This window comes from Podarcis filfolensis (assembly GCF_964270895.1).
Source record: "Podarcis filfolensis genome assembly, chromosome: 4".
In the NCBI taxonomy this organism is placed as follows: Eukaryota; Metazoa; Chordata; class Lepidosauria; order Squamata; family Lacertidae; genus Podarcis; species Podarcis filfolensis.
This window is the reverse complement of record NC_139607.1, coordinates 102,408,777-102,429,898: the sequence shown is the minus strand read 5'-3', so window position 1 is coordinate 102,429,898 and position 21,122 is coordinate 102,408,777. Positions and strand designations below refer to the sequence as shown.

The 21,122-nt window shown below is 42.7% G+C and overlaps 2 protein-coding genes across 2 annotated transcripts in view; both read right to left on the bottom strand.

The window, feature by feature from the left end:
- Positions 1 to 21,122, bottom strand: part of LOC310760833 (uncharacterized protein) — a 199,768-nt gene that overhangs the window by 74,399 nt on the left and 104,247 nt on the right. The gene's annotated exons all lie outside the window — the stretch shown is intronic.
- Positions 4,178 to 21,122, bottom strand: part of LOC310760877 (olfactory receptor 51G1-like) — a 166,317-nt gene continuing 149,372 nt past the window's right edge. The window contains exon 2 of the mRNA XM_083610089.1: positions 4,178 to 5,780. Coding sequence (XP_083466215.1) covers positions 4,776 to 5,735 — 960 coding nt within the window. The 5' untranslated portion in view covers positions 5,736 to 5,780 and the 3' untranslated portion in view covers positions 4,178 to 4,775. The remainder of the gene's footprint in view (positions 5,781 to 21,122) is intronic.

The following is a 21,122-nucleotide window of genomic DNA, read 5'->3' as shown; positions in this document are numbered from 1 at the left end:
GCTACCCCTCCCAGTTTGGTGTCATCTGCAAATTTGATCATGATGCCCTTGAGTCCATCATCCAAGTCGTTGATAAAGATGTTGAATAAGACGGGCCCAAGACAGAACCCTGTGGCACCCCACTAGTCATTCTTCTCCAGGATGAAGAGGAACCATTGATGAGCACCGTTGGGTTCGGTCAGTCAGCCAGTTACAAATCTACTGAGTGGTAGCATAGTCAAGACCGCATTTTACCAGCTTCTTTACAAGAATATCATGGGGCACCTTGTCAAATGCCTTGCTGAGATCAAGGTAGGCTACATCCACTGCGTTCCCTTCATCTACCAGGCTTGTAATTCTGTCAAAAAACGAGATCAGGTTAGTCTGACATGACTTATTTTTCAGAAATCCATGCTGACTATTGGTGATCACAGCATTCCTTTCTAGGTGCTCACAGACTGTTTGCTTAATGATCTGCTCCAGAATCTTCCCTGGTATTGATGTCAGACTGACTGGGCGGTAATTATTTGGGTCCTCTCTTTTCCCCTCTTTGAAAATAGGGACAACATTTGCCCTCCTCCAGTCTGCCGGGACTTTGCCTGTTCTCCAGGAATTCTCAAAGATGACTGCCAGTGGTTCTGAGATCACATCTGCCAGTTCTTTTAATACTCTTGGATGCAGTTCATCTGGCCCTGGAGACTTGAATACATCTAGACTAGCCAAGTATTCTTGTACTATCTCCTTAGTTATTCTGGGCTGTGTTTCCTCTGCTGAATCATTTGCTCCAAATTCTTCAGGTCGGGCATTGTTTTCTTTATCGGAGAAGACTGAGGCAAAGAAGGCATTGAGGAGTTCAGCCCTTTCTGTGTCCCCTGTTTGCATTTCACCATCTTCTCCTCTGAGTGACCCCACTGTTTCTTTGTTCTTCCTTCTGCTACGAAGATACCCATAAAAGCCTTTTTTGTTGCTTTTAACCTCTCTAGCAAGCCTGAGTTCATTCTGTGCTTTAGCTTTTCTGACTTTGTGTCTACACGTGCTGGCTATTTGTTTGAATTCCTCTTTGGTGGTTTCCCCCCTTTTCCATTTTTTGTACACATCCTTTTTTAATCTTAACTCAGTTAAAAGTTCTTTAGATAGCCACCCTGGCTTCTTTAGGCACCTTCCATGTTTCCGTCTCATTGGTATTGCCTGAAGTTGTGCTTTTACTATCTCCCTCTTAACAAACTCCCAGCCATCATGAACTCCCTTTCCTTTTAGTATTACTGTCCATGGGATCTCACCCAGCACTTCCCTAAGTTTTATGAAGTCGGCTTTCTTAAAGTCAAGAAATTGAGTCCTAGTATGCTTGGCTGCTCCTTCCTGCTGTATAGTAAACTTCAGAAGAGCATGATCACTCGCGCCTAATGATCCTTCCACTTCTACCCCACTAACCAGGTCATCAACATTGGTTAGGACCAGATCTAAAATGGCTGTTCCTCTTGTTGCTTCTCCCACTTTCTGGACAATGAAGTTGTCTGCAAGGCCAGTGAGGAATCTGTTTGACCTTATGCTCTTGGCTGAGTTTGACATCCAACAAATATCCGGGTAATTGAAGTCCCCCATTACTACTATCTCCCTTCCTTTTGCATGCTTGGCCATCTGTTCCAGGAAGGCATCATCTATGTCCTCCGTTTGGCTTGGGGATCTATAGTAAACTCCCACAATGAGGTCACTGTTATTCTTCTCTCCCTTAATTTTGACCCAAATGCTCTCACTTTGGCTTTGAGGTTCTAAATCTTGGATCTCTTCACAGGTATACACATCCCTGACATATAATGCCACTCCTCCTCCTTTCTTGTCTGGTCTGTTTCTCTGAAATAGATTGTATCCCTCCATTATTACATTCCAATCGTGGGACTTATCCCACCAGGTTTCAGTGATGCCTATTATGTCATATTTAGTTTGCTGTACCATGAGCTCAAGCTCATCTTGTTTATTTCCCATGCTTTGCGCATTAGTGTACAGACATTGAAGTCCATTAATCATTCCCCCGTGTCTCATTTAAGGATTTTTTCCTCCCACCACTAGGTCTGCGTGCTGTTTGCTCCATTTGGTCTATGACATTTGGATGATCATCTTCATCAATTGATAGACTCCTACCTTCAGGAGCACTGTCTCCCTCCCCCACATTAGTCAGTTTAAAGCCCTCCTGATGAGGTTTCTGAGATTTTTGGCAAAAACATTCCTCCCAACCGTTGTGAGGTGCAGCCCATCGCTTGCCAGAAGTCCATCTTCAAGAAACTGCAGTCCGTGATCTAAGAATCCAAACCGTTCCTGTTTACACCATTTGCGAAGCCAGCTGTTCACTTCCACTATTTCCCCCTCTCTCCCTGGGCCACGTCGTTCAACTGGGAGGACAGATGAGATGACAATTTGTGCATTTAATTGCTTCGATTTCCTGCCCAGAGCCTCGTAGTCTCTTTTGATCTTCTGGAGGCTATTGCTTGCAGTGTCATTGGTTCCCACATGAACCAAGAGGAAGGGGTATTTGTCAGTGGGTTTTATGATTCCTTGCAGTCGTTCAGTTACATCTTGGATCTTAGCCCCGGGGAGACAGCACACTTCCCGAGACATCTTGTCAGGCCCACAGATCACTGCTTCTGTTCCCCTCAGTAGGGAATCCCCTATCACCACTACACGCCTCCTCTTAGGTTTGGTCGGGGTTCTTCCATGAGCTGTCCATTCCACGGTCGCCTGCACATTCCCTGAGGACTGAGGCTGCTTTGATTATTTAAATGGGAATACAAAAAGGGGAATACAAAAAGGGGAGGTGTGAGGAGGTCAAGGAAACAAGCTAATGAGTTTAAAGTTACAAAAAATGGATTTGTTTTTAATTCTTTTTTATCTATTCGTTTTTTGTATTTGGCATTTTTATTTTATTTTTTTATTTTTTATGTACTTTTGTATGTTTTCTTTATTTTTATCTTTTTCTTTTCATATGTTTTCTTTGTATTCTGTAAACCTATGTTTTTGTAAAATCTCAAATATTTGTAAAATATTTTACAAAAAAACCCCACCCCAATGGATCTTGCTTCTATCGTTCCATGTCTAGCTTCTCCACCTGCTCTTTGCTCAGCTCTCTCACCACACACTGTCCTATTGTTCCATCCACCCATCAGTTAAGTGAGGGTGGGGAGGCCCACTCACTTGCCCTATGGCACTGAGCAACCTCTTTTGTTATGCTGAGGGAGGCACTTAAGTGTCAGCCAATAGAATCATCTATCAGCTTTCAATGACTACAGGGTATAGCTTGTTTTCTGCTGTTCTGGAAGGTAGGACCCAACTAATGGCTTCAAGTTACAAGAAAGGGGATTCCAACTAAACATCAGGAAGAACTTTCTGAATTATAGTGCCATAGCATGGGAGGTGCACAGGGTGTTGCCCCCGGGAGAAAATTGCTAGGGGTGCAAAATTTCAACATCCAGTGCTGCCTCAATACAGCTGTGTGCTTCTGTCGCTGGGCTCTGTTGAGAGCAGCTTCTCCATGCCAAGCAGGAAGTGACCCCTCCAGGCAACAGAATGATTCAACTGTTAGGCAGTTGAATGTGCATGCATACTCTGTCCATTTCCCTCCAACCAACCCCACCGCTGTGCAGTCCCGGGAACTGGCAATCCACGCTATGCCACTGTTCTCCCCTCCTGAAGTTTCCAGCAACTTTTATGCAGAAGCACACTGTCCCTGACCATGGAAGCAGAGCATCGACATTCAAGGTCAGGAGCCATTGGTAGGCTTCTCTTCCATGAATTTGCCCAGTCCTCTTTTGAAACCGTCCAATTTTCATATGCATTTTCCAGGGTCTTGAGCCTGAGGCTTCCCGCCCCCCATTCCAAAGCAAAAGAAAGCTGGGCAAGTTCTAGACCCTTGAAAATGTACACCATTTGGGGAAGTGGGGAGAGCATAACAATATATTTCTGCCTGCCTGCCTGCCTGCCTGCCTGCGTACACAGAGGCTCCATCCATTTATGTCAGTAAGAGCATTTAAAAAGCTTTCCAGTAAACGTAAAATTCCTTCAAGCTTATTTATGTCCCGCCCCCCCAACAACTTTTCAGTTTCAATGTTTCACTAGCTTAGTTGCTCAGCACCATCCCATCCCACACAGTCCTGGGAATCATAAAGTCTTCTGAGAGACTGAGCATTCAGTAACCCTGGTGCAAGGGACATCAGAGAATTCTTGCAAGAAAAAATACGAGAGCAGAAATTGCTGGTGCTTATTTATTTTTTCTTTGGAATGGAACACAATCCAGCAAGTACAGTTAGTAATCATATGTTGCTTTCAGTTTGCAAACATGATGCGCCAGGCTGTTTTTCTAGAACTCTTATAATGGCCACGGTGCCCACCTGAGAGGTGCTGGAACTGAGTTCCATTGCGTTCCAGCTGGGAAAAAAGCCCTGATTATGCAATTGATTACTTCCCTCCATCCGCTTTGTGTTTCTTTTGCATTGGAATGGGTGGGGGCTGAATAACACAATGACAACAGAATTTTTATATATTATGTAAATTACACAATTCCACCACAGTGAACACTGGGACAAATAACATGGTTTGGTTGGTGGAAGACAAACAGCAGTGGAATGGAAGCAGTAGAGCATACAATCATCACAGGGCATGTTGTCTTCAGTTGGTGTCTGAACTTTGAGGTCCTGAATAGACCTGAGAAGCAAAATAGATGGTATGCACCCACCTGACTCGTGCAACATTATTCATTGATATAATATATTGTAATGTAAGTGTAGCACTTAAACTTTTTATTGTCCTTATGTCTGGATGAGCTTCACAGCACAGAGTTTCTTGAGGATACGTTGGCGGATCTGCTTCGTCTTGATACTATACACAACTGGGTTCATCAGAGGAGGTGCCAGCAAATAGACGTAGGACATGAGTATGTGGACGATGTGAGGGGCACGTTCCCCAAAGCGGTGGATCAACGACAGGCCTATCATGGGCACGTAGAAGAGCAGGACAGCACAGATGTGGGAGACGCAAGTGTTGAAGGCCTTGAGGCGCTCTTCTCTGGAGGCAATGCTCAGGACTGTTTTCAGGATGAAGACGTAAGAGAGGAAGATCAGGAGGGAGTCGATTCCCACCGTGAAGGCCACAACGGTCAGCCCATAGATGTGGTTGACGATGATGTCTGAGCAGGCCAGCTTCATGATTTCCAGATGCAAGCAGTAGGAGTGAGAGAGGACATTGGTCCTGCAGTAATGGAAGCGTCGGAGAAGCAGCGGCAGAGGCACAATCAGGGAAAAGCTGCGGAATGCAAAGGCCAGCGCCATTGTCACGATCCTCTGGGTGGTCAATATGGAGCCATATCTCAGCGGGTTGCAGATGGCCACGAAGCGGTCAAAGGCCATGGACAAGAGCACGGAAGATTCAACGAGGGAGAGGGAGTGAATGAAGAAGAGCTGTGTGAAGCAGGCGCTGAAAGGGATCTCGCGAGCATCGAACCAAAATATGCCCAGCACTGTGGGTAACGTAGTGAGGCACAAGCCCAGGTCGGTCAAGGCCAGCATGGCCAGGAAATAATACATTGGCTCGTGCAAGCTTGAGTCTGTTCGGATCACATGGAGGATTGTGCAGTTCCCCAAGATCACCGTCATGTAGATGAAGCAGAAGGGGAGGGAGATCCAGCGATGGGCGTACTCCAGCCCAAGGAAGCCCGTCAAGAGGAATGTGGAGGGGTTGAAGGTTTGGTTCTCCAAATGGGAGATGTTCATTTCACAAGAGAGTCCTACTTCACTTCAGTGCTTTAAAGTCAGTGCCTAGAAAGCAAAACAGTTTTTATTGTAGAATACTAGAGGTGGAAAGATCTTGCTAGAGGTGGTAGATATTTGCAAAACAAAGAAATCACTGGCATACAAATTTACTTGGAGATGTTTTGTGTTTTTAGATTGCTTTATGCTTCTTTACATGAAATTATTGCGTTTTTGTGGCCACTTTACCCCAGCATATTTATTTTCATACATATTACTTGGCAGAAAATTGTACTGAAAGATACCTATGTTTCAGTTCACATATAATTGTACTTTACTTCTTTCTTCTTCTTTTTTTATCACTTTTTATCACAACAAATGCAACTGATCTGTAGAAAACGCAACCTGAAGAAAGAGTCAATACATGTGCTTTTGTAAGCAAGGAAAATCTTTAACAACAACAACAACAAACAACACATATAATGTCAGAAAGTGTGGATTCAGAAGGTTTGCTTTTAAATGCAACACTGAGTCAAGTTTCTCCCTCATCTTTACTTCTGGGGTGCTTGATCATTTCAGGGAACCTAAGTGAGCAGAGCAGAGGTTCAGCTCCCACCATGTGCAGGCCTGTGAGATTGGAGATGGTGGCATATGGAAGAAGAGAGCCAGGGAGCCTGGAGGGGGGTTGTCTTCTTCTGATAATCTGGAACTTATCTTGCTGTTAACACAGCCCAAGGTGGCATCAACTATTTTTCTCAGTGGAATTGTATATTTATCTATTCATTTCAATTTCAGAGCCACCCATCTATAACTTTTCCCTGGGTGGCTTGCCACAAAACAGAGGTAAAATATAATGGGTGGTATTCATAGTAAAGGTAAAGGGACCCCTGACCATTAGGTCCAGTCATGACCGACTCTGGGGTTGCGGCGCTCATCTCGCTTTATTGGCTGAGGGAGCTGGCATAGAGCTTCCGGGTCATGTGGCCAGCAGCGCACGGAAACGCCGTTTACCTTCCCGCCAGAGCGGTACCTATTTATCTACTTGCACTTTGATGTGCTTTCGAATTGCTAGGTTGGCAGGAGCAGGGACCGAGCAACGGGAGCTCACCCCGTCGCAGGGATTTGAACCGCCGACCTTCTGATCGGCAAGTCCTAGGCTCTGTGGTTTAACCCACAGCACCACCCGTGTCCCTATGAAATCAATGAACATGACTAAGCTAGACCCATTCATTTTAATGGGCATACACTGAGTAAAACTTAGTTGAACACCACCCAAAGTATTCAGGTAGGTAGCCGTGTTGGTCTGACGCCATCGAAATATAAAAAAATAAAAAATAGCCCAGTAGCACCTTAGAGACAAACTAAGTTTGTTCTTGGTATAAGCTTTCGTGTGCATGCAGAAGTGCGCATGCATACGAAAGCTTATACCAAGAACAAACTTAGTTGGTTTCTAAGGTGCTACTGGACTATTTATTTATTTATATTTCAACCACCCAAAGAATAATAACTAGAATCAGCAACAAATCACAGAAGACAGCAAAGCATTCCACCTTCCTTTAAGTGGAGACTTCATGATGATGATTCTTATAAAGGATCAGCCCTGCTGAAGCAGTACCAGCTTTTGATTCCTCCTTGAAATCTTCCCATTCTAGCTGGTCGTTGGAAGAATTATGTAACGAAGAAAATGCCTGTTTGCTTTCTTTCTTGCTGCCTCTCCATCTCTCTTCCTTTCATGCTGTCTCAAATATCTTTAGGTCATCCCGGAATCCTTCCCCCTCCCCCTGCAAAGAGCAGGATAAAAATGCTTTGAAAAAAAATACAAATTAGGATGCCAGGAGGTAGATTTGAGAAAAAATCTGTTTGAGATCCCTCAAAGCTGCTGCTGATCAAAACACAGATACTGAATTGGATGGGCAGGCCAGCAGTTCAACAACCAAAAGCAGCTTCACCTTCAAACTTCTTCTAATCAGGGATGGAAGTAGAATGACGAGGTGCTGTCACTGTGAAGCACAGAGACTCCTTCTTTGGAGATCACTGGTAGCCGAGTAAGATTGTCTTTCATAAACACAGTTTTAACAATGAGTCCGTAAGTGACTGTGGGGGCCAATTTTCCGGCACACGCCCTGTTGAATTGAGAGCTCTTTAGCGGGCAATGCCTACATGTCTTGAAATCATTGTATCCTAGAACTAGAAGGGATCTCCAGGGCCATATAGCCTAAATGTTGGAGAAATTTAAAAAGAGTTTGACCTAGTTGGGGTTCCCTAACGGAACACCAAACGGACACAGGGGGGAAAGGTGTTTATTAACACAAAATCAGAGGCAGCTTACCAAGGTCTGGTGATAAAGGGAGCAGCTGGCACAGATTCTCTCCTGGACAGATGGTTGGGAGTGAGAGTGAGGTTGTGGGTCTGTGTGCAGAAGCCTCCTTTGTAGAACTTGCAAGGAATCCCTTTGAGACAACACAGCTTGAGAAAGGGCAAGGTTCCTGGTGCCGATGTACAAGGACTTAGGGAATATTGTTGCTTAAGTTTCCAAAACTAAAAATACAGCTGGTATTGCAAGTATCAAAGGGAAAACACAACTGCGTTCTGTTCCCAAACAAACCCCACTGAGACCTGGGTTCAAGTCCACCCTCTGTCAAGGATTCAGCAAGTGGCCTTGGGCAGATCCAACCAGTGCTGTTTTTCTTTAAAAAAAGTTTAGGGGTACTCTCATTTTGACACAAGAAAATCACCATTTTATAGTTCAAATAAGGAAAAATAAATACAGTAAATGGACAAAAGTACAAAGATTCACAAAATGTTTAGGGGTGTGCGACCCCCAGAAAAAAGCACTGGATTTAACCATTGTATTCCTTTTTTCTTTTACAAATGTTTTATTGGTTTTGAATGAATCATAGAATCATAGAGTTGAAAGGTACCCCAAGGGACATCTAGTCCAACCCATAGCTGTCAACACACACATCAGAAATACAATAACAACAGTTATGGAGAAGTGCCCACGTACTGTTTGAGTAGGAACCAAGACGGGTGACCAGAGGAATGAATAAATGTTTACTCCCAGCATCTAGTGCTTAAACCAAAGGGAAGTACTATCTCCATATTGATGCACTGGAAAGGGGGTGGGGGTGGGGAGACTGCCTCTCTAATGGAAGAAGAAGAAGAAGAAAAAGTGGACGATGAAGAGGACGAGTTTGGATTTGATACCCCGCTTTATCACTACCCGAAGGAGTCTCAAAGCGGCTCACATTCTCCTTTCCCTTCCTCCCCCACAACAAACACTCTGTGAGGTGAGTGGGGCTGAGAGACTTCAGAGAAGTGTGACTGGCCCAAGGGCACCCATCAGCTGCATGTGGAGGAGCGGGGAAGCAAACCCGGTTCACCAGATTATGAGTCTACCGATCTTAACCACTACACCACACTCTCTGATGTTGTTTCATTCCCCTTCTAACAACTCTGCTGTGTTGTGTCAAATGTCCATACAGGTTTATATGCCATCTTTGATCAATCCAGCCTGCAGTTGTTGGTCCACCCTGAAGCTCCAAATGCCTCATGGAATCATAGAATCATAGAGTTGGAAGGAAACCCCAGGGGTCACCCAGCCCAACCTCCTGCATTGTTGGAATCGCTGCTGAACAATCCCTGATGGATGGTCCTCCAACCTCTGTTTAAAAATCTCCAACGAAGGAGAGTCCACCACCTTCTGAAGGAGTCTGTTCCCCCATCAAACTGCTCTTACTGTCAGAAAGTTCTTCCAAATGTTTAGTTGGATTCTTCTTTCATGCCATTTGAACCCAACCTTCTGGAGAAGCAGGAAATAAACTTGCTCCATCTTCCATGTGGCAGCCGTTCAGATAGTTGAATATCATCATCATCATTTTTAATTTGTATACCACCTTTCTATCTTACAATACTCAAGGCTGTTTACAAGCTGAAGAAACAAAAAATGTACATCTTATAACAATCGAATGCAATACAAAAATGTGATAATAAAACATAACTTTAAAATAGGCAACCTCCATCAAAAAAGTAACATTCAACAATCATTAGAATAGTATAAAATAGTAATATCAACATATAAAAGTTAAACAAAAATCCACTCAACAGTTACGACACTATCTAAACTATAATCAATAAAACAACATGAATATGGCTATCATATCCTCTTTTCCAGGTTAAACATACCAAATTGCCTCAGCCATTCCTTATAAGGCTTGATTTCCAGTTCCTTGGTCATCTTGGTTGTTCTCCTGGTATATACATTCCAGAGTTAGATAAAAAAGATTCATACACTTTCTGATAATGAAGTCCCTCCTGCTTCCATAAAAGATTGCCTATAAATGATCATACCTGAGCTATCTGGAGTCACTTATACTGAGGACCCCAGATCACCAGATTACGAGTCCACCACCCTTAACCACTACACCACGCTGGCTGATGTGGTTTCATTTCCCTTCTTTTTTTTGTTAAGAGTGTATATTAATTTCCCAATAAAAAACATCCATTTGAATCCAACCCTCTGGAGCAGCAGGAAATAAACTTGCTCCATCTTCCATGTGGCAGCTGTTCAGATAGTTGAAGATGGCTATAATATCCTCTTTTCCAGGTTAAACATACCAAATTGCCTCAGCCATTCCTTATAAGGCTTGATTTCCAGTTCCTTGGTCATCTTGGTTGTTCTCCTGGTATATACATTCCAGAGTTAGATAAAAAAGATTCATACACTTTCTGATAATGAAGTCCCTCCTGCTTCCATAAAAGATTGCCTATAAATGAAGATACCTGTGCTATCTGGAGTCAACTGGATTCATAGAGGTTATTATAAGATGGGTCAGCATCCCTCAATAAGGTCCTGAACATAGAACAACCCCCTGGATGTTGACCCCTTCTACTGGAGATATTTGTTTTGATCATGAAAATCCAGAAATGGAATTAGTGGAGATTTCTGAGGACCTACAGTATTCCTCCATCTCTTCCAGGTGACATATTTATATTGTTCTGTATGTAATACCGTAATAGACTGCTTTAACAAATGATGGTTAAGTTTCTTTCCTAAATTTAATCACTGATTTGATCATATCTCTGGCCTAATAAAATCTGGAACTTTTGATGCCATGTTATTCTGGGTTTCCAGTCCTGAAAAAGCAGGGATTTATTCAGTGGTGGTGACCCTTTTTCAGCCTCAGGGCCATGTTTTCTTATCAAAAGCTTTCTGGGAGCCACATGCCAGAGGTGGTTGTGGCAAAATGGGTGTGGTCAGACATATACCCCACTTCATCCAGGCAACCAAGAACAGTTGTCATAGTTCCAAGACAGATGGCAGCTGGGTAAAATCACTTGGGGAGAGTGCAGAATGGGGCCAATGAGGGATGTGGCCTGGGCAGGGTCCTGAGGGCAAGACAGAGCTGCCAGGAGGCCTGTACAGTGGTACCTCTGGTTATGAACGCTTCTGCTTATGAACGCTTCAGGTTACGAACTCTGACCCCTCTTGGGTGGGTGCCATTGCCATCCTAAGAAAATGAGGGAGGTGTTCTGAAACTTCTTTTTCTAGAAAAATAGCACTGGACCTAACAGTTGCCCTACCGCAGTTCCCCATTCTTTAAAAAAATAAAAATCTGACCATTTATATTCATCAATTCATAAAGGTATCACACTGTTTTATTCTCTGCCTGCCAACCCACCTATCTGGTATTCCTGCTCTGCCCATTACAGGATTCTCTGTGAATTCCCTCTAGCTGTGAAGCTGTTGTCTCTTTCAAGCTACCTTCTGTTCCACTCTTCCCAAGTCTGCTGGAGATGTAGAATGATAAAGAATCCGAAGCCTGGAGGTGGGATTGGGGTCCGCTCTCCACAGTCCCCCTGACTCTGTAACCTTGGAAGAGATGCTCCAGGTCTGGGCGGTTTGGATGCCATGGGAACTGGGATGGAACAAGGCTCTTTCTACAGTGAAACAACCCCCTAACCCTAACCCTTTCTGAGCTGCAAACATGGGTACCCCCAACAAAATTTTAAAAAATTGGCTTTGTTATTTGGAACTAATGTGATTTGATTGGTTTGTGATTTGATTGGATTGATGATATAGTTCATTGGAGGGCAGAGGAGAAATTTGAGAAGAAAGTGCTGAAATGGTTTTCCGAGCAAGCAAGCTTCGGAGCTCTGCAGATAACAGGACTGTAATTAGCACTGACTGCCACCCAGGGAAGTAATTTTTCCTTTTTTACTTCTCTACTTTTTAACTTACTGAGAGTCTAACAGCACCTTCTTGTCTATGCTATGAGAAACATCCTGGGCAAGTTCTGTGAAGCATCCTGGGCAGGCCGCCAGCTGCTAGCTATTAACCGCCAACTCCCTTCTATACTTTGTCCCTGAAACTCCTGGCAGTCGCCACACAGAGAAGCTCTTAAATTGAACAAACTGAGCACTTTCTATTCTTTTCTCTCTTTTCTGATTGGGGAAACCTCTCCTTGTTTACTCCCCACGGTGACACTATGCCTGCTAGTAAACGCCACAGGGACCCAGAGGATGTAGCTCTCTCACCGGTTCCCAAACAATCTAAAATAGAGGACTTTTTTAACAAATCTGCTTTTACAGTTCCAACAAAAAACCGGTTTTCTCCTCTTGAAGATGATTGTGAGTGTGGGGAGAGTATTCAAGGTGAGAGCGTGGAACTGGATCCAGCAATGGGGCAAGCTGATCCTGTGCTCCTCAGAGAGGAAGGAATAACAAGTAGGGAGAGCACCCAATTATCTCTAATTGCAAGAACGGTTGAGCATATCTTCCAGCAAATTAGAGGTATTGCCTCTCAAATAACCCAATTATCCAAAGAGGTCCACAGTTTATCAGTTAATGACAAGCAGGCATCAACAGAACACCATAGTACCAAAGGGAATTGGCGACAACAAGAGCAGACCCCTAAGTTCAACATAGAACGTGCAGAGGCTCTTAAAACAATCTCTTCTTATTTAATCTTCCAACCAAAAAAGATCTGCATGACAATTTGTGGAAGGCCAGATCAAACTCCTAGCTGGAAAGGTGCCCAGCGTTCCAAACGACATTTATCAGATTTACTTGGCATTGGACTTACAGAGATCGACCTCGTTAGGACTGAACTCTTGAGTACCACAAATCAAAGCCAAAAAATTATGTTAACTTTTTCCTCTACTAGACTGCCCTCACTAATTCACAAGCTGAAATTCAGATTGTCAAGCAGAGGAGTTTTTCCAACCTGGGTATTTCGCAATTCTATTGTTGCACCCTTATGTAAGATGAGGACTGCTGCTTCAGAGGGGCCCACAAAACCAAAGCCTGGATCCCCAATGGAAGTAATGACATCACAAAAAAACTTGGCAGGTGGGGAGGAAACAGACATGCCTGAGTTGAATCCGCAGGATCATGCCCAACATCAAAATAGCCAGGTGAGCCAAAAGGAACAGCCGATTCCTCTAGACAATCATCTTCAGGAATCTGAGCACTCTGTAAATCCTTTGGAAGAGGATTTTCTCAGCTCCTTTAGGAATCTCCCTCAGGAAGAGCAACAAACAGTTATCAAGAGGCTTGATCTTATGAGCCAGACATTGAAAGAGATTAAAGAACCGGAGGCAGAGACTGATAATAGACCCAATGGCCACAACAGAATGATAATTATAGAACCACCGGAGGATTGGACAAAGATGAGATATTTAGAAGAGGAGGAGTCAGGAAATACACCCAAGGAAATACACCCCATTGGCAAACAATTTGCAAAGAAAAGGCCCAGTGATTACAAATGTGAGCACTTTATGTACGACGACTGAAATAATCGAACATCTGGATTATTCCACTAGCATTAGCAATAACCTGTTGCCTCAAAAACTGGTAAACTCCGAGAGCACATCAGCCAACAATTGACTAAGAGTAAATCACTGTAAAACAATTAAACTTCTCTCATGGAATGTAACAGGGTGGACGAACAAGATCCAAGACAGTGATTTCTGTTCTTATCTACAAGCACATGATATCATCTTTCTTCAAGAAACCTGGGCAAAAGAGGGCACTATGGTTGAACTACAGGGTTTTACAAGTTACACTCAACCAGCTCTTAAAACTGTAAAGTATGGAAGGCCTAGTGGGGGGCTGGCGGTGCTGGTGTCAACCTCTCTTAATGTATCAATTCAACAGTGTCCCTCGTTGACCACCCCTAATTTTTTAGTGTTGTCCCTTTCTGATAGTCTCCTGAGAAATACTTATTGCATATGTGTGTATATACCTCCAGTAAAGTCTTGTGGGGAACTGAGATCATATTGGGATAAACTTGACCAACTACTCGAAAGTATAGACTCTCTGTCACCTAACCCTCGGTTTATCTTGGGAGGTGACTTCAATGCCCGGATCGGCCTTGTTTCCCCACAAAATACAATATTATCTGGTCTAAACTTGGAGGACGAACCTGAAATCTGACAGAGGGCAGCAATGGACACCACCTCTAATCGCGCAGGGAAACATCTTTGTGAACTTATAATAAAGCGTAACCTTTTGTTATGCAATGGGCACGGTCAAGGGGATCAAGAGGGTTATTTTACTTTTATCTCCCCCAGAGGATTTACTAGCACCATAGATTATATCCTAACATCTAATAATGTGCCAGTTAACCGAGATACCTTCAGGATAATTCCCAGAGCTGAAAGTGACCACTTTCCACTTGAGTTATCTCTGACATTATTCTTTTCTCCTGCCTTTCCTAAATTATTGGATGAAAGAGAATATCTGATACTTGGAAATAGAAGGTTAAAATGGAATGCACAGGTCCAAGAAAAAATGATTCAGATCCTGGATTCCCATGAATTTGCTTTATTAAAGGGGGAAATGTTGTTAGAAACAGGAAACGTAATTGGACTTTATGAGAACAGAATCAACCGAATGCGCCCACTGATGACCACAGCTAGTGTGATAAAAAACAAAAAGTTTAAGAGACAGACTTGGTTTGATAAGGAATGTCAGAATAGCAAAAAATGCCTAGCTAGGGTACTTAGAAAATTGAAGTTAAAACAGGATAAGCACAATCTTGCCCTACAAGCTGAGGTAGCCCAGTTACGAAACAACTATAAATTATTACTTAAAAGCAAGAAACAAATATATTATGAACAACAGTGGAAAGCACTGGGAGATGCAGCACTTCAGAAGGACTCACGGAAATTTTGGCATCTGGTTGCCCAAGGCACAAATGGGCTGGGCTACTCGTTAGAAGCATCTGTCCAAGGAAAGGATTGGGTGACATATTTTACAGAAATATATGGCCCCTGTCCTGACCCACCCCCACAAGTTTACTACACTCAGTTATCAGAACTGCCAGAATGGCCAGGCGTCACGCCCAATCAGATTAAGAGGCTAATCGCAAGCCAACTAGCTAATAAAGCTCCAGGAGAAGACATGATCCCAATGGAGATCTATAAGATAAGACCTGATTTCTGGTCACCCATTTTTGCAAAATTGTTTTCATACATTAACAGCTCAGGTCGTATACCTGAAGGGTGGAAGTTGAGTATAATTGCCCCAATATATAAAAAGGGTGATAAGAAAAACCCTGCCAATTATAGAACCATTAGTTTGTTAGATGTAGCCGCCAAACTATATGCCAGGCTCCTTCTTGGGAGACTAGAAGAATGGGCAGATACAAATAAGGTGATATCTGAAGTCCAGGCAGGTTTCCAAAGAGGGAAATCCACATTGGACCAGTGCTTTGTGCTGAACTTTCTGCTACGTAAATACATCCATAATTTGAAGCAAAAATTATATGTTGCTTTTATCGATCTAAAGTCAGCTTTTGATACGGTCCCAAGACACGCATTGTGGCAAAAATTGGAAAAGACAAATATAGACCTCCGTCTATTATTTCTCATCGAAACATTACATACTGACACATCAATACAAGTAAAGGTGGATCTGGCTGGCCATCTCACCACTAGAATTAAGGCCATTACTGGAGTCAAACAGGGATGCATTTTGGCACCTTTCCTGTTCAATTTTTATATTAATGACATGGTTAAAGAACTGGAGGGCCCACAGTTTGCCCCTGTCACAATTCTCGACCAAAAACTCTCAGTTTTAATGTATGCTGATGACCTAGTACTTGTATCTAGAACCCAGGTGGGCCTGAGACGGCTGCTTGCAAAATTAAGTTCATATTGCAAGAGGAATGCTTTATCTATAAACTATGATAAGACGCAGGTCATTGTGTTTGGGAAGCGTTCTAAAAAGCATGTTTGGCACCTGGATGAACACATCATAAACCAAGTAAATACGTTTAAATATCTGGGATTGATTTATTCAGAAACGGCATCTTGGAATACACAGCTATCCAATATTAAATTGCAAGCCTTTAAATCAGCAAAAGCCATTCTGAAATTCGCTGCATGTAAAGGTGGAAATCTGGTCAACCCAGCTCTATCTGTGTATAAAGCAAAAACAATGGCCCAGATTTTATATGGTGCAGAGGTTTGGGGTACCTCAAAGGTCTCCGGTCTGGAACCCCCACAGAATTATTTTTTAAGAGTTCTTTTAGGTTTACCCAAAGACGTGCAATCTGCCATGGTCAGGTTGGAAACTCGCATGTTGAGCATAGAGAGCCAAATAGATAAAAGAATTCTCTGTTACTGGTGTAGAGTTCAACAGATGGACAACACTAGGCTACCAAAAAAATGCCTGATTGAGCTCTCAAATGGATTACCCCTTAAAAACTGGGTACATCACACTGCCCAACTGATGGGCAAATATGATCTCTCAGTGACTGAGATTAAAGAACTTCCCTTATATTCCCAGAAAAATATTTTTAAACGAACCATAAGGGCAGTGGCAACTAAAAACGATCTAAACTCTATGTGCACATCCACATGCACCCCATTGTATTTTAAACTTGGAGAGGTCAATGAACACATATCTTATTTTAATGAATTTGTAGCACCCTGCTTGTGGTTAACGCTTAGCTGGAATGAAATATTCAACACAGCAATAGAGAAATTAAAATAATAATTTATTTGTCAGACAAATAAATGTGAGGCACAGTGGTATATGGTTACCAAGCTCTGGCCTGGCCTCCTGCCATTATGGCCAGCACTTATATTCCCTCAGCCCAGCCCCCTTGCTCCTCCTTTGGCTGCCTCTGTCCAATCAGCCTGGTTAAAATTCCTATTGGCTGTTTGCTAGAACCAATCATAAAAGATACACCCATTTCCTATTACCTTTTATGGGAGACAAAGAGCTATATTTCCTTCTATTTATAATTGGCAAACAAATAGCCATTAACCTCTACAAGGCACCTTAATTACCAGATAACCTTTTGCCCTAGACTAGGCGCCTTAACTACCATTTCACCTTTTGCCCTATTCACTCCAAAACAGATGGTGGCTAATTTTATCTGAACAGATCTTTTGTTCATCTTCCCACATAGCATCTATGAAAGAGCTCCTTCTTTGGAGGTCATATGTCAGGAGTGCTCTTGATGGTGTTTTTCCTGCTTGGCAGGGGTCTGGACTCAATGGCCCTCGTGGTCTATTCCAACTCTTCTATGATTCTATGATTCTATGAAATAAGAATCTAACATAAGAATCTGACATTACTTTCTAAATCCTTTGCATAATTACATTTAAGCCAATATATTTCATACATAACATATATAGATTTTTAGAAGCAAAGACCTTTTCTAAGTAAAAAAGGAACTTTATAAAAACAGTTTTGAAAGCAACCCCTTAAATCTACACCCCCCTTTCAAGCCAGCTGTTGTTTGTATTAGCTCTTGCCCTTTTAACCTTAGGAAGATGTGGCTCAAGTTTAATGGGAGGCACAATAATTATTACTATTTAATTGTGTTTTTGCAACCTTGATTGTATTCTATAATTTGTATGGTCAGTGTGACCTTTTGCTCCCAGCCTGTTTTATGACCGCAATAAACCAAAGGGGCCTCTGACAAAGACCTTGCCTGCTGGTTTCCTGTCTCGAAAGAAACATTTGTGAATTTAAGCTCATTTTTAGAATACAGGAATCTGATCAAAATATAAGCCTTGATTAAAATGCAGGCTATGATCAGATGCCTCAAATTGACTTTTGCACAGCTTCGAAAAGCTTTTACAGAGCTACGACTAAATACAATAAGCTCTGCTTATAGAGATGGGAGACACAGAGGCATACCAAAAAACAAACGTGTTTGCATTAGGGGATGTTCTGAAGTAGAGGACCTTATGCATTATATCTTGCACTGTCCATTATATAATGATGCAAGAAAAAGATTTTTGGTACCTATAATGACAGGGTCCCCTGGCCAGAACCCCCTTGATATGATGTTATATCTCCTTGCAGACACAGATAAGTATGTGACCTGGCGAGTAGCACTTTTTGCAATTGCTGCTAGGAAAATTAGAGCAAATTATATAGCCAAGGTAGCCATTAACTGTAAAGGAGATGAATTTATTTGATCCTATCTATCTACCTCAGGCGATGCTCTATCTTTGTCACCAAACTCTGAGTATAAATTGCACACTGTATTAATTGATATTGTTTTTAACATTAGTGACCATGTGATGATTTTAGCTTATGAATTTTATTGTTTAATGTTTTTATTTGTACATTGGGGTACTTTTATAGCTTTGTTTAGAGTACGTAATGTTTTAATAATATAAATGTTTTAAGTCTTTTTTTACCAATTGAGTATATTTTCTTATAATTGTCAAATAATTCTGTGTACATTGCGGCAGCCTTTGGCTATGTGCAATAAAACTGACTGAGAGTGAGATTGGTTTGTCAATAATTTTATTTTTATTTTTAAAAAAGCTCTTTCTACAGTGAAACCCACTCACAAATTCAACCAGAGTGTAGGATGGAGGGGCTCACAGCATTGACACCCCCAGCAGGTCTGGCTTCTCCATCTGTCGCAGCTTTGGCTTCGGCACAGAGGAAGCCGGTCTCTGGGTCTCCCACAAGTGTCTCTGGGTCTTGCTTTCCTACGTAGCAGCCAGGTGAGATGGGAGGGGGGAGGACAGCCCCCCCCCCATTAGCTGCAGCTCTTGCAACCCAGCTCCTTCTTTGGAGTTGCTGAGGAGGACACTCTATGGCCAGCAAAGGACCTTGTCTTGCCAAGAAACCTGTCTGTGGGAATCGTGCATCCATAATGCTATGGAAAGGGTGAATGTCTTCTGGAATTCTCTGGTGTCACCAGAAGAGGAAGCCGTTTTTTTCAGTCAGGTCTGTTATCAACTGCAGAGGATGAGTAGCCTTGGGATCCTCTTGGGGAGATGGAAGTGTTCAAAGGACTGAATCTACTTGCTCTGAGATGGGGGAACCTTCGGGCAAAGGCCAGCAACGAAGGGATGCTGTTGGCCGCTAGTTTCTGTTCCTCCCCACTTTCCCAAAGGGCGTAACATCTGAGGTCCTGTGGGTGGAAAGAGCGTCTCAGGGTCAGGGGCCAGTCTGGGCCAAAACGGCCCTCAATATGGTTTCAAAAACCATATTGTCAGAAAAGCACTATTAAATGTTTGGATCAGATATAAAGATTTGCTGGAAAATAAAACTCCAAGGTGGCTGTCGCCAATGGAAGCTAAGGCAGTTAAAAAGTTAAACATGGAGTCGAAGTGGCCAAGATACTGGGAAATTTTGGAAAAGGAAGGGGACAAACTGAGATTGCAGAGTTTTGAGAAATTAAAAGGGAAGGTGAGAGACTGGTTGCACTATCACCAAATAAATGAAGCGTTTAAACTGGACAGTAAAATTGGCTTCCAGGTGGTAAAATCAAAATTGGAGACAGAACTGTTAGAACCCAGTACTAAGAATTTGTCAAAAATGTACAATTTGCTGCTGAAATGGAATACACAAGATGAAACGGTTAAATCGGCCATGATTAAATGGGCTCAGGACATTGGTCATAATATTTTGTTTGCTGATTGGGAAAAGTTGTGGACCACCGGGATGAAATTTACGGCATGTAATGCCTTAAGAGAAAACATTATGAAAATGATATATAGGTGGTACATAACCCCAGTCAAGCTTGCAAAGATTTACCATTTGCCTGACAATAAATGTTGGAAATGTAAAGAAACTGAAGGTACATTTTTTCATCTTTGGTGGACTTGCCCGAAGATTAAGGTATTCTGGGAAATGATCTATAATGAACTTAAAAAGGTATTTAAATATACTTTCCCCAAGAAACCAGAGGCCTTTCTCTTGGGTATTGTCGGCCAAGGGGTGTTAAAGACGGATATAACTTTCTTTATGTATGCTACAACAGCAGCTAGAATACTCATTGCGAAGTACTGGAAGACGCAAGAGCTACCCACACTGGAAGAATGGCAGATGAAGGTGATAGACTACATGGGTTTGGCAGAAATGACGAGCAGAATCCGAAACCAGGGAAGAGAAGCAGCGCAAGAAGAATGGAAAAAATTTAAAGACTATTTAAAGAAATACTACAAAATTAATGAAAGTTAGAATGATGCTGGACTGGAAAGTAAATGGTTACTATTAGCTATGGTTAAGACAAGGAGAATAAGGAAGACTAGTCTAAATTTAAATTAAAATAAGGGAAGATTTGCTGAACAATCGATAAGAATTTGGAATACAGAAAAGGGAGGCATGAGGAAGTCGGGGAAGAAAGGTATAAGAAATTAGGATATGAAATGATACATGTTTTTTGTTCTGTTTTTGTCTTTGTATGTTTATGTATGTTGTGTTTATATGGAAAAAATAAAAATATTATAAAAAAAAAACAAAACAAAACGGCCCTCAGCTGCCCCCACCACAGAGTCCCTGGCTCTTGTCTATATTATTGCACTTTATGTGTTGTTTATGCACAAGATAAACATTTGATATTGTGATAAGAATAGATAGAAGAGTATTGTTTATGTGAATGCACAGCCGGTTACGTCTTGTGTGTTTGTCCATTCCAGGAACAGCATTCCTGACCCAGATGTTCACAGGAAGTTCCTAAGATGATTCCCCTTTCAAACAGGATAGTGAACCTAGGCCAGTAGGGTCCTCCTCTCCGGCAGACGGACAACCCCTTCCCCAAAGCCCCTCCCTTCCCCACTTCCCCACTACTCACCAGGATGGCTTTGGCCGTCTCCTGCTTGGAGCACTTCAGGGTTCAGAGCCCCCTGAGCTGAGCTGCTTGGCAGTTCTGAATCACCTCCGGCAGGTACAGCTGATCTTCCTCCAGCAGCTGAAAGGCAAAAGTCAGGCTGTCAGTTCCTCACAAAGGGAGAGCTTCTCCACATCCGAGAGTGCAGAGTGGGGGGCAAGGAGGGCAGGTCTGAGTCCCTGATCTGGTTCTCTCCAATACTCACCCCTGGGGGAGGGATGTGCAACCGCAGCACATCTGCAAAGAGAAGGACATGGGGACAGGTGAGTCCATCCCTGAGCACCTGGCAAGGCTATTCCAAGAGTTTTCTCCTG